This window comes from Calypte anna, chromosome 8 (assembly GCF_003957555.1).
Source record: "Calypte anna isolate BGI_N300 chromosome 8, bCalAnn1_v1.p, whole genome shotgun sequence".
NCBI classification, from domain to species: Eukaryota; Metazoa; Chordata; class Aves; order Apodiformes; family Trochilidae; genus Calypte; species Calypte anna.
The window spans coordinates 12,481,477-12,494,226 of NC_044254.1; the positions used below are offsets into that span (position 1 = coordinate 12,481,477).

The 12,750-nt window shown below is 36.5% G+C and overlaps 1 protein-coding gene across 1 annotated transcript in view; it reads left to right on the forward strand.

The window, feature by feature from the left end:
- DPYD (dihydropyrimidine dehydrogenase) overlaps positions 1 to 12,750 on the forward strand; it is a 340,069-nt gene that overhangs the window by 85,220 nt on the left and 242,099 nt on the right. The window contains exon 4 of the mRNA XM_030455551.1: positions 7,179 to 7,266. Coding sequence (XP_030311411.1) covers positions 7,179 to 7,266 — 88 coding nt within the window. The remainder of the gene's footprint in view (positions 1 to 7,178; positions 7,267 to 12,750) is intronic.

Here is a 12,750-nt window from a genome sequence, read left to right on the forward strand (position 1 = left end):
AATATCTGATAGTGTCCTGTGTATTATATAAAACAGTATAAACTCCATTGCTTTGTACAAAGCTCTTATATCGTTGTTTTAAACTTCTTAACCCAAGCTGGCAGTATTCAAACCAAGCTAAGAGAGCTAAGTCTTCCTATAGAGGATTTTTTTTTTTTTTTAAAAAAAAAGGCTAGAGAGAGATATGCAAAACTAAGAGACCTTTTTTAATATCAAACCCAAATGGTAAGACCAAGCTTTTAGAGCCAGTGGAAAATCAAGGTATTGAATTTTTAAAGTGAACTAAAACTGATATCTAGCTTGTCATTCGTGGGGATTGAAAATTTTAGCGGGTATATAACCATTTTGTACAGTACAGTACAGTAATACTGACCTAGCCTGGGTCAGAATATCATTAAAGAGACCAACTGAAGTTCATTAGGGAGATACCACAATATAAAGAACAAGAAATAACTAAATAACTGAAGACAAAAAGACCAGGAGTCTCTGGAGCACAACAGTTACTGTTTCCCATGCTAGTCTTTCATGACAGCACCCAAACTCCTAACTGCTGCTTGAGAATAATCTCAAATTCCTCTTGATGGAGAAGAAGTTGATCGTACTGGGACTCACAAGTGCAGTCTACTGAGACTAAAGCTATAGTCTGACTTCCTCTCTGATTAGGTTACCTGATGTGAATCTATGGACATCAGTAGTGTCATAAATGAGAATGGTGTCAAAATGATGAGCATTTGATGTACCCCATAGTCCTGGGTGGAGCAGATTATTGTTTTTAATAGCCTCTCCCAAAACATGGTGGGCTGGTAAACTGGAAAGACCTTTGTCACTTGGAAATAAATGCAAGAAATGGAGAAGATAATACTGAAATGAAGGTTCTTTTTTCATCTTAAGTTACACAGACTATTGTGGAATAATTACTGCAGATGAGAGCATCTAGGTGGGTTTGATGTAAGAGAGTTGGGTGGTACAGAAGTCAGCACATACTTGTCAGGAACTGTATGGATGGCATATCCCATTTAAGATCTACCACTAAAATACAAATAGCACTCACTGGACTTCATGCCTTTATGCAATGTGAAAGCATTATAGTCCTGCACCATGAAAATATTTTATAATAACTTATTTATAATATTTCATATTTTTTAAGTCAAAGAAGTCTGAATGTTGTAAAGCAATTTATAAAAATTCAATTATAGAAACAAAGTACATATTTAAAAATGCAGTTAATGAATTGTCCTATTAAAACTCCAAAGAAGATATAGTCTGTGTGGGAGTTAAGGGGCTAACAAAAGGTATTCCATACAGATTCTAGTGCTGGTGATGTAAAACAAACATATATGTAATATACTAATAGAAATGTGAACTATTTGACTTGCATGCTTACATATTTGAGTCTATAAGAAAGCATAAGATGGTTGAAATAATTTGCATGATATAGAAAATAAATCGTTTTGATTTCTTTATGTCAAAAGGATGCTACACCTTTTCTGATTTGGCATGTGCTGATACACATGCTTTGTGCTACAATATTCTGTAAGCTGCAGTGCTTTTTCTTATATAGCAGTTTTATTCTGTAACATTATAAACTGGAGAAATATGATTAAAGTAATGATATACAAGCTATATAAAATGAAGTAGGTGAAAGGAAGTTGTCATTTAGACTATATTGAAATAAGGTAAGTGAAAAATTCTGTGTCCCAGTAAAATGACAGGGGGATATAAAAGCAGGCAGAATACAATTTCCTGTGATTTGGAGCAGGCTTCTTGGCATGGGGCGGTGCTCAGAGCACTATCTCTGAGCTGAGCAGAGAGCAGTGCCTGGCTTGTGTTCTCACCATTCAGCAAGGTTTTAAGGAATCCTTCCAATCTACTTTTCTTCTGATAGAAACCATTTGCATATGTCTGATCAGACACTGGAACAGCACAATCATAAATTTGCAGAAGATATGCTAGGCAAGGATAGTTTTGGTGCAGGAATATACCAGAAATGGAGATGCTGAAGAGCTGAGTAAGAACTTCTGAGTAAGAACTCAGAAGAAGGGTTTAAAAGTACACTTTCCTACACGATGGTTGTAAAATCTTACTGGCAGACACTGGGTCACACTTCTTTTGTTATCAACATAACCCATTATAATGGAGTTATACTGAAGAGAAGACGTTTCAGATGAATGGGGGTGAAAAACTACAAAAACCAGGAAGACAGCCAAGCAGATGGAAAGGGGAGAGAAGAGTTCATGCACTCAAGGGGGATTCAGAAGTAGATGAGAAAAGAAGAATTATGGTCATGTAGAGAGTCAAAGAAGAAAAGAGAGAGATGAGTCATTGATGAATGGAATGATTTGGAGTCTATGACCGTATGATTCACTGCCTCTTAAGAGTCTGAAAATAACCTTGTCTTTAAGTGCCATTATTCTGCACTAGGGTAGGAGGGTTTTGTGTCTGAAGGCTAACTTTCAACTCTGAGGATTCCTTCCTTTCAATAAAGACCAACTCCCTTACACCTCCTGTAGCTGGCAGGAGAAATGTCATATTTGTTTCTAATACTGTACAGTACCTGTATTTAAAATGTACTTTCTCTGATCATCTCAGTTTACTAACAAAGAAGTTTTCCCATTTTCTTTGGGTCTGCAGGAGGCTCACAGGACCCCCAGGTGATTGAAGAGGCAACAGTGATCATGTGGGAGTGTTTTCTTTTTAACCAGTATTACCAATTTAGTGATGCTGAATGTTTTGTTTCCTATGGTGCCTGTGTGCAGCTAACAGTTTGGGCATTTCTCTTCAGTATTTCATAACCAGGACCATGCTACCTGTTTCCTTATACAGTCTATTCACTGCCTTTTATCCATTTTCTGGTGCCCTTTGTGTTCAAAGGAATTTCTTGGGGATTGTATTTGTTTATTCTATGATCCAAAATTATGTGTTTGTAGTTTATTCTAATTTGAGGATTTTTTTTGGTCTTGATTGTTACATTGCACATACATGACAGTTCTCAGCCTTGTGTGTGAGAATCCCTTTTTCTGCTTCTTGACTTTGCATGGAAACAAATATTCCTCTAAGAATCGTTTGTCTTTGGTACTCATCAGACCCTTATATTGACTGTTATTGTGTTTGATATTTAAACCCGGCAACTTTATAATCCCTGTTGCTTTATGATCTTTTACTCCTATGTGTTGTGAAATGTTAATGAACAGGAAGACTGAACAGCATAGGATTATTTTTTTTTTAATTTATTGTTATTTTGCATGTTTTAGGGCTTTTAAATAAAGAAAATAGTGGCAGCAGGTCGTTTTTTTATTATAGCTGCCACCAATGGCCTTCTGTTGCAGCGTAGGATTTTTATCCTGTTATCTCATTTAAACAGGGGTATATATGTAAGAATCTTTATTTAGGCTTGTCCTTGATCTTATGTAAGTACAACAAGATTAAATAGGAAGAAGAAAGCCTAAATTTTGCAAGATTAGCCTCAGTTAAGATAAAACCCCAAGAGAAAAACTTATGTGATGCTGTTTGCTTCTGTCATCAAAGGCAATGGGCATTCATTCAACTTTGGAATTATATCTTTATTTTGAAATTATAGGTTTATTTCTTCCTTTCATGTGGATTTCTCATCCCGCTGTTTACCATCCCCAACCCAGAGTTTAGAGAGTGGTGAAAGATATTTTAAATCAAAAGAGCCTTGACGTCAGAATTGGATCTGTGCAAATTGGCCTCCAGTTCATTAGATGGAATCATCTATACCATTCTCTTAAAGTTAATTGACAAAAGCCTCAGGACACCATTGTGAGACCTTTGTAAAAATGTTATGTGTGTATCAGGTCCATTTCTCTGAGTAATGGATGAAGTTTTAGAAACTTCTACAAATAGTAGAGCTGGAAGCTTCTTTTCAAAATTAATGTTTATATTCTGCAGAAAGCCACATAAATCAGTTAGGATTTAATCTACTTCTAAACCTCTGTCAACAGTAACCATGATAAAGGTTATTTGGCCAGTTTTGTGATATATAGAAATTTGATAAATTATCAACTGTGATCTATTGGAGAATATTACTCCAGATTATCTGTTTCACTCCTGTGCCCTCGGTCTTTCAGCATTCATGGGATTGCACTTCAGGTAATATTGTTGCCAGTTAGATTGGCAATTGTTTGGTACAGTTTTACTTAAAGATTGCCCTTCTTTGTTTAAAAGATAGGATGTGTTAAAAACTGGTTTAGACCTAGAAATGAGAAAAAAATCTTTTTGTCAGATATTTTAAATTTTAAATAAAATACTGGATAAATTTCAAAAGTTAAACTGATAAATAAATAAGCATTTGTAGGGGTTTAAGATTCAGCATAGCCTGTGCGATTCTAAAGGAGATACTGTTTCATGGAAAAAACAGAAAAAAATTATAACAGAGCATTTTTTGATAGTTGGAAAGATTTTCTTTGTATAGTTTTAATAAGAAATGCTGAGATGTTCTCTGAGGTCAACATAGGTCTGACCTTGTGTGCTGTTAGTGCTCTCTATTTTTATGGAGTTCAAAACAGTATGATCTATAAACACTTAAAAACATTCCTGTTTCATTTTGTGGAGGTTTAGTGGGTTTTTGGGTTTTTTGTTTCTTTTGTTGTTGCTTGTTGTTTGTTTTTTAGTAATGAACATGTAGCGCTTGATTTAAATTTGCTTGAAGCTAGCAGATGAATTGAAGATATTTAAATTTGTAGTTTGTTTTTATGTTATTTTGAATTAAAGTTGTAACAATGTAATAACTTTGTAAAATAAAAGATGAGATTTCATATGGTGGGAGAACAGTTACAGTTAATGTATACCACTTAATGTTTCTTCATATGGGGATATGGTCATGGAACTGAAGCTAGCAGTAAAAGCATGTTATTTTGCTTGTGATTTTTGAAGGAAGCAATTACTTGCAGAATTTTATGTAATAACTTTCTAATGGGTGACTCTACTATGTTATTTATGGTTTTTGCCCAGTTAACCAGAAAGCAGTGCCTTTGCTCCTTGGTACAGTAAACGCACTCTAATATGTATTATGATATGGTCAAAGGATAATTTATTGTCAGATGGAAAAATAGGTCAACACTAATGTCACTGGATGATCAACCCCCCAAGTTTAATAAAACACCTCACCAGCACACATTCTTCACAGTGCTTGATGTTTTATTAGGACTACAGTACCTCACACTACCTAGCTGTAGCAGGAGTGTAATTACTGAGCTGTCAGGGTGATAAGTGGGATTAATGGCAGCCTGGTGCACTTTAGTCTGCAGAGTGCTCAGAGAATCAGAATATGGTATTATTATTATAAGAGAAAGTCTGGACTGGCATATTCATGGCACCCTCCCCTCCTCCCTAAAGCCCATATCCAAGTTTGCATTACCCGCCCCTCGAATAGCTGACATTTTCAACAGCTGTTTATTTGTGAACCAGCTCAAAAATCAAAAGAGAAATAATTTGGTAAAGATGCTTGCTAGGCACAACGGGTAATCCTTACACTGCTTATCCTGCTAGATGCCATTCTAGTCAGTTTTTACATGAGATTATTCTATATATAATCCACAGAAATGTATATATGTTAAGGAAATTCTTTTGGTTTTGGATACCAAGCTGTTGTATTTTAAAGGGAACTACATTCAGTAAAGAGCAAAAAGTCATAATGGAATTGTTGCCTTTTTTAAACACAAGATTTTCTTCTTTCAGTTTTTACTGCCTTCACAGGCAGAATTATCATCTGAGCCCTAATAATGGTTTATGTTGTCTAGAGTACCTTCTTTCTTTTCTGGTTTCTAGTGTAAAAAGTGCTGTCTTTCAATCTGCTTGGATTGCTAAGAGCATGCTCCTGACTCAGTGCTTGTGCCTCTGAGGTCCCCACTGGGCTGCCTTTGCTTGTTCAGGCATTTATAACATGTTCCTGTCAGTGGGTAGTGCTGGGCAGAGGTATCTAAGTGCCACAGCTAAACCTGCTGCTGCACTTCTGCCAGAGCCCTCTGACATTCAGCGTAGCTGAACTGGTAACCCACTATGGTGTTGAACTTGGGCTTGGCTTCATCAGATTTCCCAGTTTTTGCAGGCTGTCAGACCTGGTTTCCTCTGGGATCTTTTTCTTGATAACTGGCTTTTTTTTTCCTTTTTGCCTTTCCTTAATTGGGAAAAGAGAAAACAAAGAAAAAAAAAAAAGTAACCTGGGTGATTGACAATTTTTTTTTTCAGTCATTTCTTCTCTTTTTATGTTCTCTTTGTTTCTTTGTCCGTATAGTCTACAGGGTTCTTGAAGCTTTACTGCATTTGAAAATATCCTATTCTAGTCAGTTCCACAGTATTGTATCTATCATTAAGTAAAACTAATTATATTAGACTTGTGAAACTTATGCAAGTAGCTGTGCTCAGATAAAATAAAAGTTATTTAATTTTCCATTGACTGTTACCTGAATTCTATATGTTGGTGAAGCAATACTGAAAGAACATCTTGAACAACTTAATGGATTTTGAGATAGTTACTAGGGTGGCATTTGATCTCTGTCTATTCAGGAACAGGCAATAAATCTTTGCTACTTAGTATATTTTAATACCCAGGTTTTGTCATTAAGGATGAACAGAAAAGAGTCTTAGGGATGTCATTGGGGAGTATGCACAAGACTACTGAACTGTTTTTAGAGGTCACGGACATATCACAGGAAACTTGCATAAAAGTAACTTGAAAATTTATCAGCCATTTTTATTCTTTGATTCGTACAGTACAAAATCCTTGCTTTGTGGAAATCTTGTTGCATTTGTATGTCTGTCCAACATCCAGAATTTAATTCCACTATGACACTTCTATAACTTCATTAGGAAATTCATATTCACAGAAAAGATGTTATTCAAACAGATAAATGATTTGGTCAGAAGTTTAGTGATCTTGTCTTTAGGCACTGTTTCCTAATGCATGTGAGGACTATGTGTTTGTAGCTGCACCCTACTGCCTTTCCCTGTAAAGTGGAGTCAGCAGAACATAACCTATCAGTGTTGAAAGCAGGTCAATAGTGATCAGGTAGTCTGAGATTTTAAGCAGAAATTCAGTGAAAATTCTCTGTATTGTTCCTTTGTTGCTTATCTCCTACCATGCTAACTTGAAAAACTTATGCTAATTATAGCAATTTTTCCCCATGTCTCATTCACACATTTTTTCTTTATTCCTGTAGATGCTTAAAGTGTGCAGATGCCCCCTGTCAGAAGAGTTGCCCAACTAATCTGGACATAAAGTCATTCATCACAAGTATTGCAAACAAGGTAAAACCAGGCTTGCAGTAGTACAGGGAATCAGACACCTTCAGTTAATTGCAATTCAGTTAATTATGTTTGTAAGATTGTGTTTCAAGGTTTATCTTTATAGTCTTTTAAAAAAAAAGTTTACAACAGGTGCTTTAAAGCTGAAAAGTCTGATAATTGTTAATTATTTCTCTTGCTGTTCTGTGCCTGTACAGGTAGTGTGTAGCACAGATCTATTTCTTTGTGCCAACTTTATAGAAAAAGTTTTTGGTTTGATGGTTTTCAAATATAATGATATTAAAAATCTGAGTATTATATTGTAATTATTTAACATTGTTGCTACTGAGGTGTTACACTTACAAAACTTCTTCTTCATTGAAGATCTTTTAATTTTTTTTTTCAGATGTGGTTATAGCTTAAGTTTTGTTTGACCAAAAATTTCTCATGGAGATGGTCATGTCAAGAAATGTTTGCCTGTCGTTTATAGTGAGAGGCTTCTGTTAATACAAATGTAGTCAGGCACTTATACTAATAATAAAATACTACAGGAATAAATTAAACCCTCTCTTTGAAAGTGCTGTAATCTTAATAGGCTATTACACTGTAACCATAATGAAATCTTTAAAACATTATTCTGATTTGTGGTTTACAAATGACTTTTAACAGTCAGAAATAGAAATAAATAAAGATGACTGCAAATCTGATATGAAAAGATTAATTGGGCTGTCTGGGATAGCCTAAAGATGGCTGGATATTGATTGCTTCATACCTTTTAGAACTTACCTCCCATCTGTGGAACCATTAGCTGATTTATTTGTCTGTATGAGCCCAGCCAGACTCATAATCTGCTGGGGTGCTGCAAAGATTTTCTGGGTACCTTTTGTGCTGTGAGATGCACAGTGTGAGGTGCAGCTGAAAGGTCTACACAGGTGAAGCCGGAGTGAAGTGGGCAGCAGCATCACTGCTGTGTGTGTCACCAGCCCCTTGCTTTTGCTACATTGTGTGGTGTACAGAGAAGACACCAGTAAATTCAGCACCCTAACAAGAAACAATAGGAGATAATGGAAGATATTAAGAGACATGTATCAAGTAGAACATGTTTATGTGGTTTAAGTAATTGGCATTATGCACAGCATCTGCATGTAGACATCTTTCTTATATAGTCTGTACCCTGCCACTGCAGCATTTATTTTCATGAACATAGGCAGCTTTTTGCAACCACAGCATAGGATGCAGCATATTGTTGCTTATGACATCATCCAGGAGTCATGAAGCAGGCAAACTGAAAGGAGAAGGTAGAAGGAAGTACTGAAACTGCCTGTCACCATCTCATCATTTTGCTGTAGTTTGTTTAGGAAACCTAAAGCAAACATTTAGTATTTTAAGAGAATGGTCTTTTCTCATTAAGCATTAGTTATGCTTCTGCTCCGGGTAGGATAGTACTGCGTTGTTGAGGAAAGAAAAAGGAACTGATTATCAAAACAAAAGCTGGTAGTAAGGAACTAGGGATTAGGGACCAAAGACTGCAAAAGTGGATGTCAGAAGAACTAACATCAGCAGCATCCTGGAATGAGAAATTTATTGGGTCTTTTAGGCTCTGGTAGCCTCAGAAATATGGTGTACCTTTGTGACTTGTCAGACAGGGTAAGTAACTTTAACAGCTGATTCATTCTGAATTCTGTGACTCCACTGAAGAGCAGAGAAAATCAAGGTGGATGGTTGCAGAGCTGTAAGAGTTGTGTTTGACATGGGTATACTGGAATAATTTTAGGAGATAGCTTCAAATGTGTAAAGTCTTTGCCCAGGTGAAGCCACTGGGTACACTCTTACAGGTTTTCATAGGAAGAGATTTAACCTGTCAGGTGGTTAGTGAGGTGGAACCCTATGAAGTCTGGGCTGTTTGATGATAACACTTTTAAATCATCTTAGAATCTGCAGATGCTAGGTAAAACTCTTTTGGCCCTGAGGAGGTGACCTAATCACTTGCTGTTTTATGAGGAAACCTGCTTCAGAAGATAATAGCAGTGTGATAATGCTCTTTTAGATTTTTTAATTCTTTATGGAAAAAACTACTATCTTTGTACCTGAAAGGTACTTAAGGTGTTTCTTTTTGGACCCTATCCCTATCTATCAATAGCTTTGGTATTCAGTGTAGAACTAGTTTTTTATAAAAGGAATGCAACTGTTTCAGTAATCGCTTTTGCCTCTTGTTGATGCCTGGTAATTGCATAGACAGCAGGAAATGTTCACATATAGGAAGTTTTAAAAAGTCAGGGTGTCAGTTTCTGCTAGCCAGGATATTAGGATGCCTAAAATCAGTGCTGTTTCAGTCAAATCCACTTCCAAGAGTAAGCTTACATAAAGTCTTATCCTTTGCTTTCTCTCCTTACCATGTTGGAAGAAATTTAATATAGCATGGCTGTGGAAGTGTTTCTCTGAAACAGCTCTAATGCTGTCTTTAAAAACAAACAAACATATAAACAGAAAAGTCAAACCAAACCAAAACAAAAAAAAAACTTGAAGTGAGAAAAACCCACAACCAGATAAGCTTAGCAAATAGCTGAGGTCACAGGCTGAGCAAAAAGGCTACGAAGCCCTGCATATTTGTGGTCTCCATGTCAATGGCTTTGCCTTCTGTAATTCATGTACCAAGCAGCTTCTCAGGGAAATAAACTGCACAGAGCAAAGCCAACCTTGACTTGATGTCTGCAGTGTACATTGTTGTTTTGACAAATTAGTTTCTGGTGCTTCTATTATAACAATATCTGTTTCTTAGAAAATGCAAATACTTCTGGTTTCTTTTACTTAAAAGGATTTTTTCCTAGGTATAGGTATGTATTACTGCTCTGACACTACTGCACATCAGAATTCCTTGCTTTCTTCCAAGCAAGCAATATATAAGGTGGAAGCTGAGAGATGGGTACTGGCAGTTGAAATGATTCACCTGGCAGACTGTGAGAGCCCACTGCCAGGCTGCTGACGCTGCAGGGGCCTCTCCCCTGTCATTCTGCTGCTGTGGTGGTTGGGATACCTGCACCATACACTTTTACATCAGATAAACATTGTGCTTTTGGAAACACTAAAACTCCTCATTTTGAAAGCATTTAGTAGAACCAGTAAGTCTTTTTTTACTTTGTTATTATTTTTTCTAAGACCTTATTGAAATACTAATTTGAATATAATTCAGCAAACTTCATGCTCAATATTTTTGCATTTTTGTCATGAATGTATTTACTTCACATGATCAGGATATTTTACATGGCCTCGAAAATAACTTTTCAAAATTCTAAAACTTTTTGCTGTTTTCATTTTGTAAATAAACTTTCTATTTTAATCCAAAATCTTATAAATATATCTGGTATATGTTAGGAAAAAAAAAAAAAAGTAGGTGAAGTATAGAACATTCAGATATTTGAAGTCAATAAATTTAAGAAATTTTGGTACACTTGCTAGGCATATTTAAGTCCCCTTCTGTTTCTGAATCTTTATTACTCACTTGAGAAACTCTTTTGAGCAGGTTACTCTTCTACTTATTTAGACTCCATTCAATAAATGCCCTGTTCTCATCCCTGTGTTAGCAGCAAGCAGTATTGCACACAGGTATCTATCTGAACATGATTCATTATTAATATAGAGTATGTAGACAAGGTACTGGAAATGAATTATTTTATCAGGTATTTAAGAGCCCTATTGCATGTAGTTTGTTTTGTTGGAAAACTGCTATAGCAATCATAAAGGTCAGGGATTCTTGTTCTCTCAAGCCTGAGGCTTTTTAGATATTTGCAGACCATGTACAATGTAGCTGCTCTGGCTGTTCTACCACTAGACCTGAGCTCAGGAGTAGAAGAGGGACAGGGGAGGAGGTGTTGTTTCCTGGTTGAGAGGGTAATTGAATTGCCAGACTCAACGAGCCTTGAGCCACTCTGAGAAAAAGGATGTCACTTCGGCTGTTTGTGTTAGCTGCTGTGACTCAGTAGAGTTTAAGCCACAATTTTTGCTTTGTTTTGTTTTTGTTTTTGTTTTTTTTGTTTTCTTCCCATACAAACTGAATTACAGCTTCACTTTAAGGTACAATCTTTTTACATTGGGTCTTCATAGTCAGTGTTTCTTGGTTCATACAGACCACTTGCAATCGTGTCTCTCAGAGTGCAGACTTCAGATTCACTATGCACACATTACTACTTTTGTTTCTAAACATCAGGGGATGGCAAACAAGTATTCTGATTTCCAGCTGTCTTCTCTTTAAATACAGCCTTTGCATTGCAAAGTGTATATTCTTTGCTTTGTAATGTACAAGCATCATCATGGTTATTTCTATCTAAGAAAAAGAAGTGTTCAGCTGCTGCAGGAGAAGGCTTTATCCCTCTGCCCTAGGATTTTATGTCTTCTCTCAACTATGTTGATAGCTGAAATCAAGAAGGACTTGGTAACATGGAGCTCCAGCACCCACTTTAGGGTTGGCACAAGCAAATATTGTACAGCAGCAGAAAATCCCACAGCTTCCCACAAGCAAGACTCAGCCTGAACACTTGCAGCCTGTCCAGCTTTCCTCCTGTTAATCAGAAATGTGTGCCAGAGGAAGCTGCCTGTTAGAAAGCAAAACCTACTCACATGTTCTACTTTTGTACTCTTCAGTGTGATGGTCTTGGAGCTTTTTGTTATCAGACACCTTTGTAGTAGTTACATTGAAAAACAACTGTTGGTGAAGTCTAGGCACAGGGATAAGGACTGAGTGACCCAGCCTTTATAATTTGAGTCCATAATGAAGAATTGGGGGTAGAGAAGTCTCTTCAGTCTTATCATTACTCAAAAATCAAACTTTTTCACTGCGGTGCTCTGTTGCTACCCCTCACATTTTTATCTCAAGTTATGCAGTATTGCAATGATTCCTGACACTGATGCAACAGTTTTTTCCTTGTTCAGAAAACCATCTTCTTCTATATCCATTAATAAAGATAAATTGGTCTAAGGTGACATCATCATATTTTCTAACAGTCTTTATAGGTGGATATAAGCCTTCTGGTTGCCAACATTAAAAAACAAAAAATGCTGATCTGCCAGAAAACAAAAGAAAACAACCCAAAGCCCAAAACCAACTGTGTCATTCTGCCCACTGCATAAAAGGTTGTCCCTGGAGTGTGCAGAATACTGGCAGGGAAATGAGAGAGAGAAATGAATGGCAGGAACAGTACAGGTAAAATTATGGAACACAAGAGTAAGCCTTGGGATTTCAGAGGAATGTTTAGGTTTAAATGGAAATAAAGGAAATATGTGTTTGTTTTATTTTTTCAAGACAAATCCAGGGAGAAATGGCAGAAGGAACAACTAGAATATAGGGAGCAGAATACCAAGGAATAAGGAATCTGAAGTTTGGGAGATGGAGGAAGTGAATGAGCAAGTGTTTGTGGTAATATACTGGAAATGAGAGAGGAGAAGTGGGTAGACAAAGGAAGGCAAGAGCTGTGGGATCATTAAGAGAAAATGAAGAAAAGATTGTAAGGGAGA